Below are 27,110 nucleotides of genomic sequence, written 5' to 3' on the forward strand. Positions count from 1 at the left end.
AGTTATGTACTTAACAAAAAAAGGTGAAATAACCGAAAACAAATGTTATATTCTAGTTTCTTCAAAATAGCCACCCTTTGCTCTGATTACTGTTTTGCACTCTCTTGGCATTCTTTCAATGAGCTTCAAGAGGTTCAAGACTGTTGGAAAACCAATTCAGGTGACTACCCCTTGAAGCTCATCGAGAGAATGCCAAGAGTGTGCAAAGCAGTAATCAGAGCAAAGGGTGGCTATTTTGAAGAAACTAGAATATAAAATATGTTTTCAGTTATTTCACCTTTTTTTGATGCCTTCAGTGTCATGAAAATAAAGAAAGCGCATTGAATGAGAAGGTGTGTCCAAACTTTTGGCCTGTACTGTGTATATATATACACACACATCTCAAGATCAACTTTGGATCGGTCGATGTAAAGTTAGTTGTGCTTTTTGTAAAACCTTGTTTTATATGGCAAAAACACAAAATATGCAATATTTCCCGATTTTATTTTTTTCTCTAAGTGAAATATTTGATGTCAAGTAATTGGAGGCTTAAACAGGTGAATAATTCACAACATCAAGAGGAACCAGGTGAGGTGGTTCGAGCATCTGGTCAGAATGCCCCCTGAACGCCCCGCTATGAAGGTGTTTAGGGCACGTCCGACCGATAGGAGGCCTCGGGGAAGACCCAGGACACTGTGGAGAGACTATGTCTCCCAGTTTGTCTGGGAACGCATTGGGATCCTACAGGAAGAGCTGGACGAAGTACCTGGGGATAGGGAAGTCTGGGCTTCTCTGATTAGGCTGCTGCGCCCGCGACCCGACTTTGGATAAGCAAAAGAAGATGGATAGATGAATTCACGACATTGAACAAAAAAATCCCACTAAAATTCTTGGTTATCCAAAAGGCCCCCACTCAAAAGTGTAAAAACATAGTAAGTAATACATTTTTTATTTTTTACTTTCTTTAGCACTTGAGCACTCTTACACTTAAATCCAACTTTCTATGGTCACTTAATTGCTGGTCTATCATTAGTAATTTGGTTTATAGTTTGGTTTTTTAGTCCTACTGTACTTTCTATTATAATTGTTTTATCGTTGTATATAGCCTTGTTGTCCTGTTTTTATGTATGGCAATAATTGGCGCAGGGACAAAAGATGGACATTAACCACTGGGGAAAGTCTTGCATATTCACACGTGTGTGTTCATCAGTATGCACTGTCCCTGTTTAAAAACAAATAAATAAAATAAAGTCAACAAATCTGTCAATTTAAGTTTTGATAATTATTTTTGTCTGTTTTGTCCCCTTTTTGTCACTACATATGACAATCACACTATTAAAAAGTTACCCCCAAAAATATTTTAAAGTGGAATATTTGATGTGAAGTAATCTGAGCCTTGAATAGGTCAATAATTCATGCTTTTGATTCATAAAGAAAAGAAAAAATGTCTGCATAGCAGCTTTGCGTTATTAGAGTCAAGATTGCAACTTTACCTCGTTATATTTCACCCGTTTGCTTTATTATTCCACTTTTTCTATGTTTTTTTTTCTTTCTTCAATGGTATTTTTCAGAATGTGCCGTGGGCCCATACTTGCCAACCTTGAGACCTCCGATTTCGAGAGGTGGGGGTGGTTGGGGGCGTGGCTAAAAGGGGAGGAGTATATTTACAGCTAGAATTCACCAAGTCAAGTATTTCATAAATTATATATATATATATATATATATATATATATATATATATATATATACATACATACACACACATATATATATGTATTTTATTATATATATATATATATATATATATATATATATATATATAAAATAAATACTTGAATTTCAGTGTTCATTTATTTACACATATACACACAAACACTCATCTACTCATTGTTGAGTTAAGGGTTGAATTGTCCATCCTTGTTCTATTCTCTGTCATTATTTTTCAAACCATGCTGAACACCTCTGACGATGCATTCTGTGTGGCACGCACAAAAGTGCTTTCATCAAATGCACTAGATGCACTAGATGGCAGTATTGTCCTGTTTAAGAGTGTCACAACATTGCTGTTTACGGCAGACGAACTGCTTTACGGTATACAAAAACGTGACTGCTGTTGTGTGTTGTTGCCGCGCTGGGAGGACGTTAATGAAACTGCCTAACAATAAACCCACATAAGAAACCAAGAACTCGCCCTCCATCATTCTACAGTTATAACGTTATTGGGCAGGTATGCTGTTTATGTTGTGGGTTAGCGGACTCAGGTCCTCATGGACCTGAGTCCGCCTGAATTTCGGGAGAAAATTTGTCCCGGGAGGTTTTCGGGAGAGGCGCTGAATTTCGGGAGTCTCTCGGAAAATCCAGGAGGGTTGGCAAGTACGTATGCGCGGGCCATTAAAAAATTAGCTGTGTGCCTCGAATGGCCTCCGGACCACACTAGCCTAAAATAATCTACTATGAAGTGCAGGTTGATTTGTCAAACATCACACTCACATAAAAGTGTTCCAACTGGTCTTTGGCAGGAGTCTTATCCACAAACTCCAAGACGTTACCCAAATAGCGAATGTTGATGCCTCGCTGGTGCAAGGCCTCGGTCAGAGTGGCTCCATCCATGGGCAGAGCGCTGTGGTCCAAACAGTCTTTAACCTGGTTAGGAGATAAATAACTTCAAACTCAGACACACACAACCTGTGATTGGATCTTCTTTAGAAACCCACTTTGGGGCTCCAACGACTATGTCACTAACCAAAGATGGGATCTGGCAGGAAACGAGAAAGGCGGAGGAATCTTTGAGGAGCTGCTTTTGCTTCTGGATGTCATCTGCACTGTCGTCCGGGAAACGTACGCCTGGGGAAAAAAAACCCACGTACAGTTGATACTTTGAGGCAAATACACGACAGGCAGTTTGAAAGACAAGAAGACTCCTTGCTGCAACACGGCCTTCAATGTGGACACAAATTCAATATTAATTAAATATCTGTTATTGCAACTACATAAAAAAAAAAGGGACAAAATGAATATTAATTAAATATCTGTTATTGCAACTACCGGTACATAAAAAAAAAAGGGACAAAATGGATAATTATGATCAATATGAGCATGATTATGACATGCATCTTTACCCAAAAAAATACACAGGGTTAAAGCTCCCATTATAGTCTGAATATGTATTACTTCACCATGGCTCATAACACATACTGTGACTGTCTGAATGTAGTGCGTTGTTACAACTCTTTACAGTACATGGCATCAACAACTCTTGTTTATTCACACGCCTCAACCGAGGCATGTACCGTAAATTACGGACTATAAGCCCTTAATTTTTTCGTACACTACGGCTAATTTATTCATTTTTCTTTACTGAACGCCATTGTTAGAATAATTGTATCTAAGTTATCACAAAAATGTGTGTTTCAATGAGTTCCCGGCGAGCAGACAAAAGCTGTCTTTGGTCTTAGGAAGCAACATTAAGGTGTTTAGTTTTGTCTTGACCCAAGAACTACAAAGCAGAGAGGAAGCAGGACCAGACTCCCCTCCAGGAGACCTTTTCTTTGAACTGTTCTATGACCGAGGGCAACGGCTGTTTACGACCTTTTCTTTGAACCAACCTTTTTTTTTAACTGTTTGTAATCAAAGGCGATGGCTGTTTACGACCCCCGTACCTTAGAAACAGCTGTTACCATGTAATCAGGTCCAAATAAAAGAGGAGGCGTACAATCTTTCGTCAGAGCGTGGTGAGACTGTGTAAAGAATACAGTCCAGACGTCTCTCCTCAATTGAGCCAAATTTAATACTGTGTTTAATTCCTTGCTTCTTGTCTTGTTTAATAGATGTCATCAGTGTTTGAACCTGACAGCCATAATACAAATATTTTCATTAAACACCTGCAAAGACACCGAAATGGTGTGTTATTGTTTGTGCGAAGGCGCCATATTTCGGACTAATTCATTGACTGCAGGTGCTGCTGGGTGAACGCCCACAGTGTTTCCTGCTGTTTAAAGCTTTGGACCGGAAGTACAAGTGCCATTCCGTCTTCTAATCGTCAATAGCTTTTCCATCCATATTGATTCTTCATTCATCACTCCAAGCAACATTTGTAAGTTTGACAAAATAACTAAAACAATTCTTACTTACAAAACCGTCCCGTGTGCGATGTCTGTAGGAGTGTCTTCATGCATATTTGTACGTGCTTTTGTAATGTAATGAAGCTAGCATCGTTAGCATTAGCTAATATGCAAACGTTTTACGAGTGTCTGTGTTAGTATTATTAACTTACAATGGCATTCTTTTTGTATTGTTTCAGTTTCGTAAATTCACCAAGATGTCACCGTGGACTTCATCGTCCATGACGGTGACTTCGGTTTTGTTTGTAACATGTGTTACAAGCACAGTTTGGAAACAATTATGGTATGTAGATAAATATTTACAAAATATTTGAGTTAATAACTCATCTTACAACATATACTGTATATCTGCGGCTTACAGTTCGGTGTGGCTAATATATGGGGTAAAATGTTTTTCCTAAAATTATTTTTTTTCTGGACTATATGCCTCTGTAGTCCAGAAAAAAAGTACTACGAAGCAAGATTTATTATCCATTATAAGTTAGAGAATTAAGTCCAGGTATGCAGTACCACGAATCTGGTTGATTCTTCTTGGCAGGATTTGTTGCCACGGTAACCCATGCGCTGGAGCTAACCTGCTCGGGAGCAGGATAGTTTTGGGGATATAAGTTTAGATCTAACAAGAATACCAACAAATAAAAGATCAGAGTCTACCAAGTCCCGCCTTCGGATGTCACCATTGTTAGAAAAAGTGAGTTTTATCTCTGCCCTCTTTTAATGTTTACAATGACACAGTGAAACTTACAGAGCACATAAACGACAAACATCTTAAGTAGGGCTGTAAATCTTTGGGAACCACACGATTCGAGTCAGAATTGATTCTCGATTCAAAACTTTTAATAACATTGCGTGCCAGATCTATGATTACCTATATTCCTCCAAAAAATAGATAAATAGATGCTAAATTTCTATATTACTTAAAAGAAAACTGGTTTTGTTTAATAAAATTCTACCCAAACATTTCATAAAGTTAAATACAAATTATGCAACAAGAGAAGTATCCCACACTACTCTTTTTGAAAAAGAGATCCTCTATTTCTTGTATAGGCTCCTGATTAGTCGAGTCAGGATTTGCTAGCCTTGTGATAGGCGGGTTCTCATAAAAGGGGTGGGGTTGGCAGCAGATGACCAATCACAAATAAGAACAAGGTACAGACAACACACTAGCTTACTTTAGTGTTTTTGTAGTCTTATTGTTATATTTTCTATTTTATTTCCATTTATACCACGATTATTTACTTTTTAAATTCGATCTCAATTCTGTACACTGCTGCCGGAATTTAAATTTTCCTGAGGGAACTCTCCTGAAGGAATCAATAAAGTACTATCTATCTTTTTGCTAACTTTTTGTCCCATAAAATGGACCACAGCAAATTATGCAAATTAGACAATGATATCTTTTAGCCGTTTGGATTCTGAAGCAAAAAAAAATAAAAATCTTACCCGGAGAAAAGATGTCAGGGTTGAATCGGATGTCGAAAGACGTGTTGCTGATGGAGCCGACTGCCTTGCAGGCATTAAGAACGACTTCCCGGCTTTTGGGGTCTGTTTGGGAATGACAGCCGTTACATTAGGGATTTTGTCAACCATCAATCAATCAAATTTCATTTGCACAGCCCTCAACCACAAGTGCCTTAAAGGGCTTCACAAACCACGACATCCCCTGATATGAACCTACATCCGGGCATGGGAAAAACTCCAAATACCCAAGATGGGAAAAAGAAGAAAACCTCAGGAAGGGGCGGCAGATGTGAGGAATCACTTTTTGGCAATCATTATTGTGCACACAACATGCATGCAAACAGTCACGGTCAAACCCAACACCATCCAAAAAAAAAAAAAAGAGCAGGATCTTCACACAGTGAGTGTTAGATCATTTCTGGTCGAGCAAATCAAGTTATTTGTCATTCTCAAAACACACTTTGAGGATTCTGATTATTTGTTCATTTCATTCAGCAGGCTGGAACTCTGAGGCAGGCGGGGTCAGCACTGTTCCCCCATGCAGGCGGAGGACAGAGCAGGGCTGGCTAGCCAGGTGGAGTGAAGCCTCGAGGATACGGATATTTAACTAAATTGGGGGCCACATTATCAGAAAGCTAAGGACCGGGGGGGACCAGACTTCTCCCCGAGTCTTAGTTTGTATATTCCAAAGAACCAGCGTTTTCTACAGTAGACACTTGATTTGGTCTATTTATTTAGTCAGTTGTTTTTTAAGGACCTTCTGCAAAAAAGCTAGTGAAAGATCCTCTCTCTGACAGCAATATGGTGTTTTTAAGAATCTGCTGTAGTTTTTTTGACTGAACTCACAGGATAACAGTTAAAAAGCCCAAATGATGAAAAAGAGAGGACCTAAAATGGAACTTTGAGGAACACCACTAAAGCAGTTGAACACATGACAACTGACTGCATCTAAAGTAAACGAGCTATGCAGCAACACCCTAGTTACATAAATCACATCAGGAAAAAATGCGTAACTAAAAAAAAAGGAGAGGACTTAACAAGGCTTAGTGGCACATGCGTGGACAGCACCTTTTAGCTCTTATTTCCACAATTGTGTACACTACTGAATTGGGGTCTTATGGCCACTTATGTGGACACTTATACTGCCATCTGGTGGTGTCAGAAGAGTATAACATACAATGGAATTTGGGGGGAAAAAAGTGTAAAAATAAGAATTAGCATGTCACTAAACATGAAGTACACGTTTGTTACTTATGGACTAAGTACATCTTACCAAAAGATGATTCTTAGTTTTTATTCTAATTAGGGTCCAATAAGCCCAAATAGCAAAGAGAAGTAAAAAAAAGCATGTAAACAAACAGCTTGGGCCTTAAGAGGTTAAAGGGGTGTCTTGAGGAACGCCTCAGTTATTTATGTAAATCACAAGTTTGGATCCCAGTGTTCTATGTTTGCTAGCAAATTAAATTAAAGGATCTGCCAATGTGTTCAGTGGTCCAAGGTCCTCTAGTGATTTTAGGAATTTGCTGCAAAAATGTCTCAAGTTTTGAACTAACCACCAGTTGAATGTATAACTGATTTATTCCGAATTATTACTTCTCTCTGCAACGGTCCACCAGAGTAGCCGTCCCTGCACTGCCCTGGCCTCGCTCGCGGGGCATTTTTGGACGTACCAATACCAGCTCCGTCGTCGGCAACTAAGGTCTCCGCCAGCTCTTTGGCCTGAGCTAATCCAGGAATACTTTCCTCAAGCTCCTTACCCTCCAGTGGGCTCTTGCACTCTCCGTTCTCCAAGGGCCCGTTGGTGGCCGCCTTCAAGGGTTTGTCGTCCCCTTCAGTTGCACCAAGGCCGTTGTCCGTTTGGACCGAGCAGTCTGTCGAGACCTGGGCACTAGAATCTGAGGGAGCGCTTTGTTTTGCATCGGCGTCTGTCTCGGTTTCTGAGGTCTGAGTGATGGCGGGCATTTCGTTCTTGTTGGCGTCTTTGTTGGCTTTCTGCTGCATGAGTTGTAGTGCGGCCATCTTCATGAAGAGGAGATACCTGACAAGGGGGAACAATCCTATTACACAAGCGCACACAAAGTCGTGTTTTACCGAATAGCACACCGCTAACCTGTGCTCGACAAAGGCCTCGATGAGTTCCTGGCGAAGGCAGGCCAAGCGGTGACGATGCGGACGAGGGAAGCCCTGGCGCTGACACTCGGGAGGCAACTCCTCTCCCTCCACAGGAAGGAAGTTGAGGTCAGGTGGAAAGGTGCGAAGAAGGTCCAAAATATAGTGACGGCCGTCATTTCCGATGATGCCCTTACATTCGACGGACGAGCACAGCTCCACCGCGTCGTTCTTCTCGTTGAGTACATTGTGCCTCTGCACCTAAGATGAGAAGAGGGGACTCATTTACAAAAAAACGACCTTATCTGTTTAAATAACAGTAGGGGCTCATTAATTGTCTCTACAGCATCTTTTAACTGGGGACATTTTAGTTACCGTATTTTCCGCACTATTAGCCGCACCTAAAAACCACAAATTTACTCAAAAGCTGACAGTGCGGCTTATAACCCGGTGCGCTTTATATATGGATTAATATTAAGATTCATTTTCATAAAGTTTCTGTCTCGCAACTACGGTAAACAGCCGCCATCTTTTTTCCCCGTAGAAGAGGAAGTGCTTCTTCTTCTACGCAAGCAACCGCCAAGGTAAGCACCCGCCCCCATAGAACAGGAAGCGCTTCTTCTTCTACTGTAAGCAAGCACCCGCCCCGGTAGAAGAAGAAGAAGCGCGCGGATATTACGTTTCATTTCCTTTGTGTGTTTACATCTGTAAAGACCACAAAATGGCTCCTACTAAGCGACCGGTTCATGAAAAGACGCAATCTCTCCATCCGCACACGGACTACTATTTCACAGCAACTGCCTAAAGACTTTCAAGAAAAGCTGGCTACTTTCCGTGCATATTGTAAAAACAAGATAGCTGAAAAAAAGATCCGGCCAGAGAACATTATCAACATGGACGAGGTTCCACTGACTTTTGATATTCCTGTGAACCGCACTGTGGATACAACGGGAGCACGTACGGTGAATATTCGCACCACAGGGAATGAGAAGTCATCCTTCACTGTGGTTCTAGCTTGCCATGCTAATGGCCAGAAACTTCCACCCATGGTGATATTCAAAAGGAAGACCTTGCCAAAAGAGACCTTTCCAGCCGGCGTCATCATAAAAGCTAACTCGAAGGGATGGATGGATGAAGAAAAGATGAGCGAGTGGTTAAGGTAAGTTTACGCGAAGAGGCCGGGTGGCTTTTTTCACGCAGTTGATATACGACTCCATGCGCGCCCACATCACGCTGGTTTTTAATATATTATTAAAGTTTGACTGACCTATCTGACTGTTTTTTTGACATTCCTTTAGCGCAGTTAGATGCGGCTTATAACACGGGGCGGCTTATAGGTGGACACAGTTTTGAAATATGCCGTTCATTGAAGGCGCGGCTTATAACCCAGGGCGGCTTATGGTGCGGAAAATACGGTACTACTAGGGATGTTCTGACTAGGGATGTCGCGATCCGATATTGATATCGGAAATCAGTCCGATTTTAGCCAAAAAAGTGAATATCGGATTTTATCGGACTGAATCTAAAAACTCCGATATAAGCGCTCCGATGTAAGCTGTCCATTTACCGCTGCAGCATGTCTATAATAGGTGACTCTGGTTTGATCACACTCCAACACAGTAGGTGGCGGCAATGCCCCTTAATTAACGTTGGTGCCGGCCGCGGAAGAAGAGCGTCTCTGATCCAGCATGCACAGCCCACGTGATCACAACAAGGACAACGCGTGTGCTTGCAGCAAAGTGTAGTGATGTCGGCTGTGTGGAAGTATTTTAACCTAAACTCGGACAAAGACGTTGCCGCTAATTGCAACATTTGTCAGGCGCAAGTGTCCCGTGGAGGGACAGAACCGGGAAGGTTCAATACAAGCAACCTCATCGCACATTTGAAAAAACGCCACAAAAAAAGAACATGAGGATTTTCGCGAGAGCAGCAAGGCGAAGCAACAAACCTCTGGCTCGCTTCAGCAACCCACGCTGGCCGGAAGCTTTGCAAGACATGACAAACTACCACGGGACACCAAAAAGGCAATGGCCATAACAGAAAAGATAGCCCAGTTTATTGTGCTTGATGACCAGCCCCTGTCGGTGGTGAGTAATGTCGGGTTTAAACGCTTAATGGAGCACCTCGAACCTCGCTACATTATTCCCAGCCGCCACTACATTGTAGACAAAACTATACTATCCAATATATGCTGACAGTAAAAAAATAACTGAAGTGAACTTGAATTGTTTGCACTTTAAATATTTTTTTTTTTTTTTTTTTTAAATTGGATTTATTTAGGTTATTTTTCAGGGTCTTCTAATTTATTTTTTATTTATTCTATTCAATTGTATAATTATGTTGGTATTAGTGGTTATTTTGCACTTTAAATATAACATTTTGTTTTTATTGGATTTGTTGAGGTAATACTCTTATGTTGAAGGTTAAAATGTATGTAACCAATTGGTTAAAAATAAATGGGTCAGTTTTTCCTTTACCTACTCTTGCTGACTATTGTTTTCTGTTTTAACACTACAACATCAGTAACAGTAACATCACTTTATCAAGTCTTTTCTAACATTCCACACAACAAAATAAGGAATAAATATATGTATGATCCCGCGACCCCAAAGGGAATAAGCGGTAGAAAATGGATGGATGGATATATGTATGATTCGTGCCTATATCGTATTGTATTGATATCGGTATCGGCCAATACTCAAGGCTACAATATCGGTATCGTATCGGAAGTGAAAAAGTTGTATCGGGACATCCCTAGTTCTGACCAAGGTTTCATCCATGAGTGAGATCAGCAGATACAAATTCGATCACAGGTACTAACTACACATTTTCCAATGTATCTAAGGTGAGTGCTATTGACAGTTTAACAATGTCACCACAATATTTAAACTACTTACTTATTCTCTTTTATTACATACAAATGTTTGAGCAAAACAAAGTCAACAGTACACAATAACTAAACAAAAAATTAAAAACTACTATTTATCTAAATCCTTTGCTTTTTCCTCTTAAAAGTCCTATGTCCAGAGTATCTTTCAGAGTTTGTAAACAAAAACAAAAAAATATTTTAGGAAAATAAAAATATTGATATATCTAGTATTTATTATATACTGATACTACCCTTGGTATGGACGCCACCTATTCATGGATGGACCCGCCCTTTTCTTACTATGTACTGACTGTGACAATGCTGACACACCAACAGTTATAGTAGAAACTGGAAATTGTCATGTATTATGTAACTGTATTCATGTTTAGGGATGTCCGCCGATATTTGCCAAAAAATGCGTATCGGCAAGGCATGGAAAAATGCTGATCCAGATCCAGTTTAAAAAAAACTCCGGTCCGTGTTTTCCAACGCACAGATTTAAATAATACATTCCACTTTTCTGCTGCTCCCTATTTCCGTTCCGCATTTTCCAGCACACCTTTAACACATCCACAGGTATATGGATTCTCACGCAGTTGCTTTTAGCTGCTGGCATTGCACTACAGGCTCTTCCCACTCCTTCTGTCTCCTTCTCACAGACAGCAAGCGCAACTTCTTACACACGTCACATACGTAGAGAGGTAGCAGCATGGCTAATGTTAGCTGTGATGCTAGCGCAGCCGCTAAGGTGCGCGCCTGCTCAAACGTCCTCTGCGCATGGCAAATCTATGCCACGCACTGAATCAAATAAAAAAATAAGCGCATAACAATTTTCGACACACGGACACGACAGAGAAAACAGTTTTCGTCATCATTGTTCAAATATACGTCTGTCGAGACGCTTATCTCCATTCGGTGCCACACGTCCACACCATCAAAATGCCGAGGCAAAAATTTCCACATCAACACCGTATGAAAAAATTAGTGATTTTTTTAGTTATGATTTCCTTCTCTGCATGAAAGTTTAAAAGTAGCATATATTAATGCAGTATGAAGAAGAATGTTTTAATGTAGACATGCAAGCCTTGAAAGAACATTTTGAAAATCAAGACTACATTTCCTGCAAATGGGTGCATTTCTACCCTATATTTTAACTTTAGATTTATTCTCATATCAAACTCTTTTGGCTGTCTTTTTGACACTTACATCAGGCGCCCCCCTCCACACCCTGGATTATAAATAATTCAATGTGATTATCTTGTGTGATGACTGTATTATGATGATAGTATATATCTGATAGTATATATCTGTATCATGAATCAATTTAAGTGGACCCCGACTTAAACAAGTTGAAAAACTTATTCGGGTGTTACCATTTAGTGGTCAATTGTACGGAATATGTACTTCACTGTGCAACCTACTAATAAAAGTCTCAATCAATCAATCAAAACACACAGAATCATCATACTGCTGTGATTATATGCATCAAGTGTTCATTCAAGGCTAAGGCAAAATATCGAGATATATATCGCAATATGGCCTTAAAATATCGCAATATTAAAAAAAGGCCATATCGCCCAGCCCTAGTTTCAATGATGCCATTTCTGTTTGTCATGTATAATTTTGTCTATTTTGTGTTTATCCTTGAATAAACAGGTCAGTTTCTTGTTACCAACCATTGTGTATTATTCAAACTCCCCTAATTCAGTTGGCTAGTTGTTATCAAGAGTACTAAAACCCTTTTCAACATGATTCTGACAACTAAGTAGGCTAAATAACTTTAAACTTTAATACATGCTCGGATAGGCCAGTATCGGTATCGGATCGGAAATGCAAAAACAATATCGGTATCGGATCGGAAGTGCAAAAACCTGGATCGGGACATCCCTAGTATTAACTACCTACACATTTTCCAATGTATCTAAGGTGAGTGCTATTGACAGTTTAACAATGTCACCACAATATTTAAACTACTTACTTATTCTCTTTTATTACATACAAATGTTTGAGCAAAACAAAGTCAACAGTACACAATAACTAAACAAAAAATTAAAAACTACTATTTATCTAAATCCTTTGCTTTTTCCTCTTAAAAGTCCTATGTCCAGAGTATCTTTCAGAGTTTGTAAACAAAAACAAAAAAATATTTTAGGAAAATAAAAATATTGATCTAATATCTAGTATTTGTTATATACTTATACTACCCTTGGTATGGACGCCACCTATTTATGGATGGATCCGCCCTTTTCTTACTATGTACTGACTGTGACAATGCTGACAAACCAACAGTTATAGTAGAAACTGGAAATTGTCATGTATCATGTAACTGTATTTACTGTAACTATAAACCATAAACAAACCGAATTTGGTACCCATCCCGAGTTCTTGTCCTCCAATTAACACGCTAAGAAAAGCCGTTTATTTGCTTTAATGGAGAGGATTATTATCAGTTCAGGCGAGCAGCTATACACTGTATGAAGACATAATTAGCTGTTGCTGCTTGTCAGCTGGGGGACTAAAAATAAATACAGAATCAGCCAGAGGAGATCAGCATTAAAAAGGTATTAATCGGTAATGGCGATACCAAACTTTTTGATGAATATCGGCCGATACCTATCGATGGCAAATTAAGCTCTAAAGTTATTGTCTATAACAGCAACTACACAACACTTCAATTTCAGGAGAGCTGTAGCTGACACCACATTTAATCGTGTAGAAAATACTTGAGTTGTGTTACTGACTTTGAGCGGCCTGCTGGTCTTCTCCAAGAGTTCAAGATATTTGCCGTGAGACACGACCGTCTTTCCAAAGTCGATGGATCCGTATATGACGCTCTGCTCCTGCTCGCGCTCCAGGATGCCTGGAATGATGGACTGGGCGGTGACACGGTAGCCTCTGTAGTCCACCACCACCGTCCCCAAGGTGTAGAGTCCCTCCACGTCCACCGCCCCGTACGCTCTCACGCCGCTCAAGTCGTTGGTGGGAGCGGCGTGGGCGGCCGCGTCGCCACCCAGCTCGCGATAATGGTCCCGCACGTCGAAGCCCAGACTGAAGAAGATGTTGTTCCAGATAAACATCTGCATGTGTGTCTCGTCGCCGGGATTGATGGCCATGACGTTGCCATCAATGACGGCCATGGCGCCGCGAGTGGCCGCCGCTGCAAAGTCACTATGGACCTGAGGGGCCAGGATTCAGGATAAGTGCTTTCTAGACACAGCTTTCTAGCAAGGAAGGAAGTTGACGCTTTCATTAAAGAGAACTGAGCAGCAGTACCTTAAAAATGGCCCGTTCCCTCAGCAGGCGCTCGGGCAGGTTCTTCCGAGGGAGCTCTCTTGTTGTCTGAAGTTCTTCATTCCAATCTCTAGTCTGAAAATGTTCAAGTAAAATGAAATAATTGGATAAATACCTAGGATCAAAACCACAGGTGTCAAACTCAAGGCCAGGAGGCCAAATCAATTTATGTAGCCGGTGAGAGCCTGGAAATAATATGCATCAATAAAATATGTTATATTTTCTTACTAAATGCCTTTGTTTTTTCCATTTTGATAAAAAAAAAAAAATACATGTACTGCATGACATTTAAATACCTTTTCAAACTTGAATAATATTCAAATTGCCACAAATATATTATCATACTTTCCAAACATTTTTTTAGTCAAAACAAAAATAAATATTTAAATATATGCTTGATTGTAGATTTCATAGCAACGTATCCATCTAATTGTACAGTGTAAAAATGAAATTTTTTTAAATAAATGAAAAGGTCATGTTTTTTTACAGCATATTACTGTAAGATGGAAAAAAAAAAAGTAAAATTCTGTTGACCGAACTGCCAGTCTTTTTAACCGTAAACACCTAAGGTTGTTTTTTTTACGGTGTATTACTGCAAATGGAAAAATGGTAACACGTTAACAATAAAAAAACTGGAAGCTCAGTTGCAGAATAAAAACAAACAAACAAAAAAAAAACAGTTGTACTGTTTTTACATTTACATTATGTTGTAAAAAAAACACTGTTAATTGTATAGTAAAATTATAGCAGCTAAGCTGCCTGTTTCCCCTGTAAAAGAATATTATTGTTTTTTCATGTACCATAATATTTTGTAAAAAAAACACTAAAATTTACGGTAATATTCTGGTTGCCATATTTTTTTTACTGTAAAATCTACAGGTTTTTTTTTACAGTGTATGAAAATATAGACAATTAAATGCATAGACAAAATCATAATATTTTTGCTGTTACAAGCGGCCCTCTGGTGGCAGCAAAGTGGCCATCAATTATGATTACAATAATCAGACTAAACACAGGATGGTGGCGTGACAAGACTAGTTAAATATTCAAATGATTTATTTTCTCCCTTTTATTTCAGACAATATTTTGCATTCAATAGTGGGGAAAAAACGTGACCACTATTGGCCCCGAGTTTGCAAACCGTAACAAAACCGATAAAAAAAAACATTTGGCCAATAGAAAATATTGACTGACTTACTGTAATATCAACCATATACCGATACCATTTTTCAAATCATTACCATTTATATTTGTATTCACCCACTCATCCCCGTTTACGTTCCAGAGCTCTAGCTTAGTGGTTAGCATGGCTTGTTGTGCCCTCCCACGTTGGTTCTATGGTGTATAGCAGCCCTATTCAACTGGCGGTCTGTGGGCCACATCTGGCCCGCCAAAGCTTTTAATTTCGCCCGCCGAACATGACCAGTATAGCATTGATGAAACCATTCAAACTATGGTTGCTCATGTATGCAGTAGTCCCGCCACCCCGAAGGAGGCAATATGTGTCACAACGAAGCAGCAGTGGGTGGAGTAGAAGAAGACTACTCATTCAAGCCAAATATGTCACAATTGACCCTGGAAAAAAATCTAAATAAATTGAGAAAATCGAACTTTTAACAAAGTATGTACAACAATGTTCTTCCCCGAGCCAGTGCTTGACTCATTGTTTTCTTTCGGACTTATTAAGCGGCAGACACACTGTTCCTGACCAGCAACAATGGAAGTAATCCCATTGTGTAAGCTTTATCAGGAAACTTGGTCAGATCTTTGCAAGCAGATATTTATTTTGTTTTGTATTTAAATTGCTGACATCTGTTGTATTCTTGGTCCTGTTATTTGTCTGATTAACCTTGGCGATAAAAGCTTGTTTAATACATGTAGCGCTTAATTTGACTAGCAGAGGGCGATAAAGCCACACCTTAGGTTTAATTGTGATGAGTCACATTTGTTGTGTGCAATGCTTGATATGTGAATGTTGTGTAATTTCTATATGCGTAAACATCTGTAGTTTATTGTGTGAATATATTAACACTAAAGCTTTTATTTATGTAAAATATACAATAGACATTATCTATGTAAAGTACACAATGGACGTTATACTTTTGTCTTACAAACCTAAATGAAGGAAGAAGTGTAAAGAAATAGAACTGCAGGAGGAAAATAATTCAAAACAAGGAACCTAAATCCTCAAAACGTCAGGAGTTTCTGTTTCTTCATACTGTTAACTATTTGTCTAGTTCAGGGGTCGGCAACCCGCGGCTCTTTAGTGCCGCCCTAGTGGCTCCCTGGAGCTTTTCCAAAGATGTATGAAAAATGGAAAAAGATGAGGGGAAAGAATTTATTTTTTGTTTTAATATGGTTTCTGTAGGAGGCCAAATATGACACAAACCTCCCTAATTGTTATAAATCCCACTGTTTATATTAAACATGCTTCACTGATTGAGTATTTGGCGAGCGCCGTTTTGTCCTACTAATTTTGGCGGTCCTTGAACTCACCGTAGTTTGTTTACATGTATAACTTTCTCCGACTTTCTAGGACGTGTTTTATGCCACTTCTTTTTCTGTCTCATTTTGTCCACCAAACTTTTAACGTTGTGCATGAATGCACAAAGGTGAGTTTTGTTGATGTTATTGACTTGTGGGGAGTGCTAATCGGGCATATTTGGTCACTGCATGACTGCAAGCTAATCGATGCTAACATGCTATTTAGGCTAGCTATATGTACATATTGCATCATAATGCCTCGTTTGTAGGTATATTTGAGCTCATTTAGTTTCCTTTAAGTCCTCTTAATTCAATTTATATCTCATGACACACTATCTGTATGTAAAATGGCTTTTAATTTTTTTGCGGCTCCAGACAGGTTTGTTTTTGTATTTTTAGTCCAATATGGCTCTTTCAACATTTTGGGTTGCCGACCCCTGGTCTAGTTGCACATGCTGGAATCAAGTAGCGGGGGCAGAACAATATATTGACAGTGTAGTGTTTACTTTGCAATTAAATAAACAGTCTCAAAGGAATCCCAATTTCGATGTTCGGCCCTTGGGCTCTTAAAACTGCGGTTGAATAGGCCTGGTGCATAATGGAGCATGTTTAGCTATTCCTTGACCTTTAGTGATACTGATACTAGTAAGAAACAGTCGCAAGGATGCTACATTGTGTTGACGCGGTTGTTAGCTAGTCGCTGTCAAAATTGGAGAACACAGATAGAATGTCATCAACATGCATTATCATATGACGACAGCATTAGAAGATCCCTCATCAGCCAAATTGATATTTATTGGACGTCGTCTGTATTACATTGGAGTAGATATTGGATATAATTTGTGTGAGCAATAACTTCTGACACTAGCTGCATCCCACCTGTCCTGGTATGTGCTCCTCGTAACCCAAACGGGAGGTGTAGGCATCCTCTGCTCGTACGCAGTCCATGGCGTGGTCTACCTGCGGGGACGTCCAGCTGTAAACTTGGAAAGGTGTGGCTATTCGCTCAAAGGGGTGCCTCTGGACCCTGTGAGCAAAACCAGGAAGGAGATTTAACTTGTGTAACCACATCCTATATTATGAAATAATGCCCAAAAACTATTTGATACATTAACGTTCAAAAAGATGCAGAAAATGTAGATGTGTTGTTGACCTTTTCTTTTGCAGGGTCGTGAAGTTCTTTTTAAAGGCGGGGCTGATCTGGCTCAGCAATTCCACCAGAGAATGGCAGAGAAAACTCGGGTTTGCTGGTTTAGGATTGAAGGTGTAAGTAGTCGACCTGAACGACACAAATAAACCGGAAAAACATGTATTTAGGCATGTGGGGAAGACAAATAAAACAGTGTTCTACTTCACACATCAGATGACCTACATTCCACTTCCGAATGTAATCCAATTTGACCTAAATTACATGACTGAGAGTTTTTGGCATCCGTAATTAGACGGCAGAAAGTGCTAGATTTTAAAGCACTACCCAGCGCTGAGACAAACCTCTTGGTCTCTTTTATATGTAATTGATCGTGGCGCATCGCCATGTTAGAAGAATATCTTCCCACCTTTGGACAGAGTGAACAGTACTGTACATGCGATCTAATCCTATGTATAGTACAATGTGTTTAAACCCATAACTTGTATGCACCCTGCGTTTCCTATCCTGGCAAATACCCACACATTGTATCTCATTTACGTTCCAGAACAAAAGGTACCAGGAAAGAGACGAAAGTAGAAGAATGTGTCTGCTCAGCACTAAACAATAACTTTTAGTTTCGATCCCCGCGAAGGCGAGGCAACCTAGTTGGGCAAAAGCATGGGAGGATGAGCATTTTAGATATTGCTCTGAACTTTAGACAGCTCAGTTAGCTCTGACAATATTGCTATTGTTTGTACTTGCTCCTTTTAGTAGAATAAACTGTTAAACTTAAACTCTAGTAATTTCTCATCATTTTAGATAGCCATAGGAAAAAAGGGGGGCCCTTCATAACCATGGCAAAATAAAATAAAAATAGTTGTTTTTCGTGAAAACAAATTTTAAAGTACTATATTGCAGGAACAGATTTATATATACAGCCTATTTAGCATGCGATTTTCTGGAGACCGAGGCGCCGCCTGAGCCATTAGAGCCAATCCTTGTCCCGAAGTTATTAAGTTAAGTTCAGACTATCTTTACCCCTCTTGTTGTAACATGCCAGAGGCTGTTCAGCTTGTAGATCTGCTTTTGGATATGGGTATATGGCCTGTGTCACATTGTACAATAGGCAGCTAAAGTTAAATAGAGCAAAATGTTAATATAGGAGAAAAATATTACTAATTACAAATAAACTTGGTTTTTTTGGGTAACATTATTTTGCCTTTTTAAAGAAAACATTCATCATTGCTGATTTTGCTAATTATATTTAGCCTGCCTTGGCCACACACCCATTACCACAAGTATTTGGCAATCTGTGGAAAACATTGCCCCTACTAAAAGCACCTTTAAGGATATCTGAATTCCTGCATTAAAGTATTAGTATAATGGAAAAACAAGTTGACTTTAAATGCTTAATTGTATCAGTTAAACAATATCCGATTGTATTTACAATCCGCAAAGCATTTGAAAATACTGTAAACATCACAAAATGCCACAAATTCAGTCGGCCACTTTGAATATTCCCCTTCAAAAATCGTCAGCAATTTCCATAGATTCAGGGTCGGATGATAATGATGACACTTTTGCACCTAGACCATGTCATCAGATCAGTCATACTTAAAATATGCAAACTATCTGCTGTTTATCATTCACAATCCTTATGTAAGACAAGAAGACATACATTTTAATGCATTCAAAATCGTAAATTAATAGTAACAGATCGAGGTTCCCCTATTGCACCCATAAAACCTTCTAAAAACACCCAGAAACCATCAACAATACTCCATTTGCATGTAGTGACCTGAAAATGAACCAAAATATGAGCGATATTGTTAATAAGTGCTAACGCAGACGATGCATTGATAGCAGCGAGCTAACTACTAGCTTGTGCTGCTCTTGTTGACACACTGAGCTGGCGGCTGCTTCTGCTTTGTCTCAAACTTGCTAAAAGTACATTCTAGATTGCAATTCATGCATCTCTCACCTGGTAGCAAACAAATGTGGCCATGGACCGACACGCTGGTCTACTAACCTCTCACGAGATGGCGAAAAAGACAAAAAAATAAGCTTTTTTTTAACCCTTCGTGAGGATTGCGATTGAATCTTCATCTAAACAGAATTATGCGAGCGTCCCGTCGGTCGGCATCCCAGCGAGAGTGGAAATTGTACAGTAAGTGTTTGCTATATTATGGTTAGTTTGTATGTTTAGCACCTAGCGATGCTGCGGATGCTAGTGTTTCAACGAAGCTGCAGCCGTTTAGCATTCAGATTCTAAAACGTATTGCTCATTCTGTGTTCTCGCTCCAAAATATAAAGTTCTGATCATAATTTTCCCCAAAGTAATCGTCGTTGGCTCTTAAGATAGTCTACTTGATTAGCATAGTTGTTGTTGGGGAAGGGATCTCTGGTCCCCCCCCCCGACATCACAGATCACGTGACAGGCGTAAGTCTTTTGGTGTCATTAACTCTAAAGCCTAAGTGGCCACATGCGTGGACAGCACCGTTTAGCTCTTATTTCCAAAATTGTGTACACTACTGAATTGGGGTCTTATGGCCGCTTATGTGGACACTTATACTTCCATCTAGTGGTGTCAGAAGAGTATAACATACAATGGAATTTGGTGGAAAAAAAGTATAAAAATAAGAATTAGCATGTCACTAAACATGAAGTACACGTTTGTGTACTTATGGACTAAGTACATCATATCAAAAGATGATTCTTAGTTTTTTATTCTAATTAGGGTCCAATAAGCCCAAATAGCAAAGAGAAATAAAAAAAAAAAAACATGCAAACAAACAGCTTGGGCCTTAAGAGGTTAAGTAGACATAAAATAATAGCTGCAATATAGAAGCAACTTGATTTTCCATTATACTAGTACTAGATTTTAGGCAACATCCTTTCAATGCACTATTGATGACCCTTTAAAAGTGGAAAAACATGGCATAGAATCACTCACTAAGCATTACAGAGATAGTCAGTATTATGTTGACACTCATACGAAGTGAACTTATTCCCAACTGACGTATGAAAAGTTGACTGACTGGTTGAGGTAGAAGCCGCGTGTAGAGGCAGTGACGCTGACATGGCGCTCCTCTACTGTCACCATGTACAGGTACATGAGGTCACCGTGCATCTTCCTATTACCAGGGGGAGGGTTCCAACCGCTCATGGTCAGGACCTTCAGGCACTGCATAGGCTGACAAGAGACATGGTGGGTCCACATACAGGTTTTTTTTGTTGTTATTTTGGTACCCTTAAATAAACCAAAACTGTGAAAACAGGGTCTTACCTTCCAGTCCTTGTTCTGTGGCTGAAGGGGAACCAGGGGGCGATCTTTACCGCCAGGCAGGATGTGTTCTGGAGGGGTGCAGTCGATTTGATCCAGCTCGCTGCCCTTTTTCTTCCGCTTGTCACTATCTGTAGTCCAAGCGCCAACAAAAACATCAGGTCCGTCTTACATTTTACAACATTGCAGCATACAGTGGAACCTCGATGTATAAACCCCTTCATTTGCAAACTTTTCGCTTTACAAACTTTAAGATCAAGCCAAATATGCTTTTGTGTGCAAACGGTTTCTCTGTGTACAAACGCTTCATTCAGTCATTAATTGTGTGTCACGCCTGCAGACAAAAAGCAGGGCTCAGCATTTTTGGGGAGCAGGAGCCCTCCACGTCACTTGCAGCCCAGGACACTACTAGTCACTTCTCAGCGCTTTTGCGTTTTCCTCTTCTAACAAGTCTTGTCCATTTTGCTGACTCAAAACAAGTCCCAAATTGACACCAGACCAGCATGGAAAGAAAAAGGGAATCGCTTGTGATTTCTGATCGATTGTGAAGCATACCTGCCAACTTTTGAAATCAGAAAAACCTAGTAGCCAGGGTCCAGGGGCCGCAGGCCCCGGTAGGTCCAGGACAAAGTCCTGGTGGGGGGTTCCTACGCCCCCCGACGCAAAATGATTATTAGCATTCAGACAGGTTAAAATGTTGCTAAAACCATCACTTTTCTATCAGTCACAGTGACTTTTCAAAACAAAAATATTACAGCAAAAATCATATGGGTTGATTGACATGTATATTCTGTAAGCTAACTTGTAATTATTTTGACAGTTAATGCCAGTTATCCTGTCAACCTTTCACAAGACTTCAATTTGTTAATTGAAAGTATAAACAGTATAAACACTTTTTACAGTAAACAAATGGTAAAACAGTACTAAACAATTCCATTAAAAAAAATTTGGTGTCATTATTAACTTTCTGTCCAAGCTTGTATAATCTACTGCCTTGTTCAATTGTAAAAAATATTCTGTGCCTAAAATTCACATTTCTATCACAATTATCATACTGTAAACATGGTAAGCTAACTTCATTAAAATTAATAGTCCTGTCAATAGCATGGAATTACAATTCAAATGTAGTTTTTTTGTAAGCCTTTCAAAAGAATTCAAAATACGAAAAATTAATGAAAATTAATTTAAGCCATCAGACACTTGAAAAGTGGCACATCACATCTCTAATGTAATCATTTTAACTTTTCAACAGAAATAGCACTGCAAAAATATTAAGGACATACTTCTGTATTTTGGTAGTTATGCTGTCAACATTTAACAAGATTTCTTCAACTTGGACTTGAAAGCATAAATAGTATAAACACTTTTAACAGCATAACAGTACTAAACAATTCCAATAGATAACATTGGTGTCATTACATTTTTGTTTGCTCAATTATTGCCTCCGTAAATAAAACTTCGGCATTTATCACATCCAAAGAATCTGTTTGGGCGACGAAAAACGTTGAAAGTTTTCCACTTGTATCGCTAGCAACGGCATTAGAGTTGTGTTTTTTTGTCCCAACGTGGTCTTTTACATCGCTAATTCCTCCGTGTCCGATCGAAAAATCTTGTCTGCACAAGGTGCAATTCGCGTAGTTTTCACCCTTTTTGGAACGGATAATTATTCCCGGATAGGCTTTTGAATATTCTTCACGGAATGACTGCAGTTTTCTTTTCGGTTTAAGACTCGTATGCGATTTTTCTCCGGCTGATTCCATGATCGTTCGCTCGTTTGGAAACAATGGCCTCGTGCTTGGCAGCGGTGCTATAAATAGCCTCGCGCATGGCATTCGGAATGGCTCGATAGGAAGTTACTGGAAGCAGTGTCGATTGTCATTGTTGTTACGCGATTTCGTGAATAAAACTTAATTTATTTTTAATTTTTTTTAATTAATGAAAAACCGTATTTTTTATCACTGCAACCGTAACCCGGAATAGGTTGATGAAAACCGTACTAATTACGGGAAAACCGGAGTAGTTGGCAGGTATGGACTGAAGGCATCAAAAGAGGCTTTTGTGTGTGTGCGCGTGTTGGCAGAGCAGCGAATATAAAAGACAGCAGCTTGTTGTTGTTGTTTTGGCTTGTTAATGAAGAGAAAGTTGATCTATCCCTCCCTTGTTTTGTGTTTGATACACAGAGCACTTTATATTACGTTCAAAGAGTACAAACCTTCATTAAAATAAGGACTTTTGTCGAGGCTGGAACCCATTATTCATATTTACCTTGTTTCTTATTGAGAAATGTGCTTCACTATTCAGATTTTTCGATGTTCCACTGTACTACAGGACGCTGATGAAAGTACGCTACCTCCGAGGTCGCCATCTGTGAAGACGCTGAGGAAGGAGAGAGAGTTGCAGTCCACTCCGTTGTAGGCGTCCGAGGGGTCCAGACTCTTCAACAGGTCTCTGATGTGACGCACGTGGATCCGGGCTTCACGCACCGTGTATGGCTCTGGGTAATGGGCAACACAAGAACTTTCAGGTAAATATAGGTACGTCCTTATGCCAAATTACACGGAAACGGTTTGGCAAAACGCCCTCTTCTGTCGCATGCGTCCCAGTCCAGTCTTGGATGGCTAGAGGCCTGACCTCAATCTAATCAAACAACTCTTGGAGGAAGTAGACAACAAATGTATTGACTCTGCAAAGTTGAAATGATTGAACTACTTTCTTGTTTGTGTTTAAAGAGGATCTTGTTGGATAGAGCTGCAACGATTAGTCGACATCGTCGACAATAATATTTGTCACCCACAATTAGTTTTGCCGACAATAGCCACTCTTAAAACATGGTCAGTGACAATATGTAAAGTGTGAGGATATTTAATCGTATTTGTGTCAAAATCATGAATACTTTGCTCATTTTGCAGGGCGGACCTTGTTTTTATGGCAGGACATCTGTGATACGCCAGCATTTAAAGCGGAGACATGATGTCGGACATTTGGAGGGGAAGATGCCAACACAGCCTCGGTAAGAGTGTTAGCTTCTATCTTGCCAGCTAACAAGAGTGAAACAAAGTTATGTGAAAAATACCTATCATTTTAGCCAAAGCCAAACTTTGTCTACATCAATTCAAGTAAAATTTAAAGCAGGGTCAATTTGCAATGCCGTAAAAAAGACAGACAACAATGCGGACGTATCAAAAGATTAAACATACAATCTATTAAAAAGCCAATTTTTTTAGGAATTAATCCAAGATAGAATTCTCCACATTGAGTCTATTAGAGTACTACAACTGCCAAAAGTTGATCAATAATCATATATGCAGCTTTTTAAACATCACAAAATTATTTTATTTTTGAGGAAGTTAGATTTTGTGTTTGTCATTGCTGCTATTTTAACTGTTTTTTCAAATACATAAACTAGGTCGATTGATTTTTTAGCACTTTGCCATTCCTTTCTTTTAAACGGAAAACATTTAATAGTCATTTGTACCAGCTGAATGAGCAGCACAGTTACAGTATAAATACATATTTATGAATGAATTAGTCCTCGTTGTTAGTAAGCACATGCCTAAAATAACTTAAGCTGCATTTAGAGGTCGGTGTAAAAATTAGAGCCATTAAATATGTGTACACTTTATTATCCGATTAGTCGACTAATCGTTTAGATAATCGTTGACTAATCGACCACCAAAATAATCGTTAGTTGCAACCCTAATGTTGGATACTTGTTTTAAACAATGCCAAAGCGTCAAATCATAAGGTTCATGCATTTTGCCGTGCAAAACGCCGCTTGTTCGTGTGGTTTTGCAGTCTGGCTACGTTGTGACGTCACAGCGAGATGGACGTACTTATTTGGACATTAAGTACAGTATATGCAATCTGCTGTGAGGAAACACAAATATACAATGTCTGAATCCATTAACAAGAGTGCAGGTGTACCTAATGGTGTCACCAGGTAGTTGTAGTTTATTTTCAACAGTGTCTGGAAAAACAATACCGGTGACAACTTCAAAACATATATTTTAACAGTGTACATTTTCAAAAGATGTGAATGTGAGTGTGAATGTTGTCTGTCTATCTGTGTTGGCCCTGCGATGAGGTGGCGACTTGTCCGGGGTGTACCCCGCCTTTCGCCCGAATGTAGCTGAGATAGGCTCCAGCACCCCCCGCGACCCCGAAGGGAATAAGCGGTAGAAAATGGATGGACATAACGAAACTTTTGGCGAGGTCGGGGCCTAGTTTCCTTTGCAATCTGGGAACAACCTCCAACAATGAAAGTCTTGCAGACAGACTCAAATATAACAAGATATAAAAGTGACTGTGGAGCAAAATTTACACCAAAGCATATAATCGAGTGAGTTTCAAATATAGATTAAATTCACAACTTCTTGGTTGAATAATGTATGAATTTATGACAAAATTCAGTCTGTAGTTAGTCTGCATCTGTTTGGTCTATTGGATGTCTGAGATTATTCCAGTCTATCAATAACATTTGGGTTGATTTGTCATCTCCTGGGTAACGGCAATGACTTGTTCCAACATGCAACACCTCATTAGATGCAGAAAGATCTAACCTTCCACCACTTTGAGCAGTGATCCTTCCTGCAGGCCTTCGATGGACTTGAGCTCAGCAAAGTTGGCCAGCACGTTCCCGTCCAGCTGCAGTGAGAAGCAGGTGCGGTGGCAGGTGTCTTCTCGGTCTATCAACACCTGGTGGATCTCCTGCACCATCTCCTGGGGAGACACCTGATCGTGGCAGAGAAGATGAAGAGATAAGAAACAAGAGCAAGGATAACATCCATTTGTTTCTTTGGTACCTGGAGGTCGAAAGGCTCGGCTCCAGGAGACTGGATCTTCACAGTGAAGCCGGTGTCCTGGATCACGATCACCTCCTGTTCGTTAGACTCATCGCTACCGTTAGCCTCGCTGTGCCCGTCCAGCTTTGACTCCGCTTCTTCTGTGTGCTCGTGTGTGCCGCCGCCATTCACCATGGCTGTGTCTGCACTGTGTTCTGCACGGGCACAAAACAACGCTGTCAGTTTGAGAAGCTCTTGTCAAAACATGTTTACAAATAACCATACTTGCCAACCTTGAGACCTCCGATTTCGGGAGGTGGGGGGGGGGAAGAGAGTATATTTACAGCTAGAATTCACCAAGTCAATTATTTTATGTATGTGTGTATATATATATATATATATATATATATCCATCCATCCATTTTCTACCGCTTATTCCCTTTATATATATATATATATATATATATATATAAAAGAAATACTTGACTTTCAGTGAATTCTAGCTATAAATATATATTTCTTTTATTATATATATATATAAAAATAAGAGAAATAATTGAATTTCAGTGTTCATTTATTTACACATATACACACACAACACTCATCTACTCATTGTTGAGTTAAGGGTTGAATTGTCCATCCTTGTTCTATTCTCTGTCACTATTTTTCGAACCATGCTGAACACCCTCTCTGATGATGCATTGCTGTGTGAAATGCACTAGATGGCAGTATTGTCCTGTTTAAGAGTGTCACAACATTGCTGTTTACGGCAGACGAACTGCTTCACGGTAGAGGAAAACACGTCACTCAGGTCCGCATGGAGCTGGAGGGGGCGTGGCCTCCAGCTCCGCCTGAATTTCGGGAAATTTTCGGGAGAAAATTTGTCCTGGGAGGTTTTCGGGAGAGGCGCTGAATTTCGGGAGTCTCCCGGAAAATCCGGGAGGGTTGGCAAGTATGCAAATAACAAGCAATCCCTCTTAGGGTTTCGCAGGCTGATTTTGTGTTTGCTTTTTCAAAAAGTTGCGGCAAAAGTTGCGATGCTTTGAGCTTATTTAAACAAATCTAACTGACACATTTGCTTTGTTGGTAGTGTGTGCGTTAGTTTGGTAAACAAAGATTGATATTTTGCCTCCATTATTTTGTGCTCCACCTTCTACAACAGTGGTCTTCAACATGGGGTCCATTGATTTAAGACTTTGAGAGAAAAGGTTTTGTATACCCACCGCAATTTTCACACAATATTGAAATGCCTTTAAAATCACATTAGTTTATAAATAGTAGTGGAATTGACACCCTGACTGTGCCTTGCAATTTTAAAATAAAATCATGAGCGATTAGCGTACTAGTTTCTTGCTTTCTCTTACCGGCACTACACAGTAGGGATGTCCCGATCCAGGTTTTTGCACTTCCGATCCGATACCGATATTGTTTTTGCATTTCCGATCCGATACCGATACTGACCGATACCGATACTGGCCTATCCGAGCATGTATTAAAGTTATTTAGCCTACTTAGTTGTCAGAATCATGTTGAAAAGGGTTTTAGTACTCTTGATAACAACTAGCCAGCTGAATTAGGGGAGTTTGAATAATACACAATGGT

General features: G+C 39.7%; 1 protein-coding gene across 3 annotated transcripts in view; it reads right to left on the reverse strand.

The window, feature by feature from the left end:
* The window catches only part of cluha (clustered mitochondria (cluA/CLU1) homolog a), a 62,903-nt gene that overhangs the window by 17,594 nt on the left and 18,199 nt on the right, over positions 1–27,110 (reverse strand). For 2 of the 3 annotated variants that reach the window (XM_061925809.1, XM_061925811.1), the window contains exons 2-15: positions 25,530–25,723; positions 25,287–25,458; positions 23,078–23,221; positions 20,731–20,858; positions 20,483–20,637; positions 17,468–17,593; positions 17,194–17,341; positions 13,813–13,905; positions 13,281–13,715; positions 7,672–7,931; positions 7,232–7,599; positions 5,544–5,645; positions 2,723–2,823; positions 2,470–2,622 (exon numbers count right to left, since the gene is read on the reverse strand). In XM_061925809.1, coding sequence (XP_061781793.1) covers positions 2,470–2,622; positions 2,723–2,823; positions 5,544–5,645; positions 7,232–7,599; positions 7,672–7,931; positions 13,281–13,715; positions 13,813–13,905; positions 17,194–17,341; positions 17,468–17,593; positions 20,483–20,637; positions 20,731–20,858; positions 23,078–23,221; positions 25,287–25,458; positions 25,530–25,723 — 2,579 coding nt within the window. The remainder of the gene's footprint in view (positions 1–2,469; positions 2,623–2,722; positions 2,824–5,543; positions 5,646–7,231; positions 7,600–7,671; positions 7,932–13,280; positions 13,716–13,812; positions 13,906–17,193; positions 17,342–17,467; positions 17,594–20,482; positions 20,638–20,730; positions 20,859–23,077; positions 23,222–25,286; positions 25,459–25,529; positions 25,724–27,110) is intronic. The other variant, XM_061925810.1, reaches the window with a different exon arrangement.

The sequence above is a fragment of the Nerophis lumbriciformis genome, linkage group LG30, assembly GCF_033978685.3.
Source record: "Nerophis lumbriciformis linkage group LG30, RoL_Nlum_v2.1, whole genome shotgun sequence".
Lineage (NCBI taxonomy): Eukaryota > Metazoa > Chordata > Actinopteri > Syngnathiformes > Syngnathidae > Nerophis > Nerophis lumbriciformis.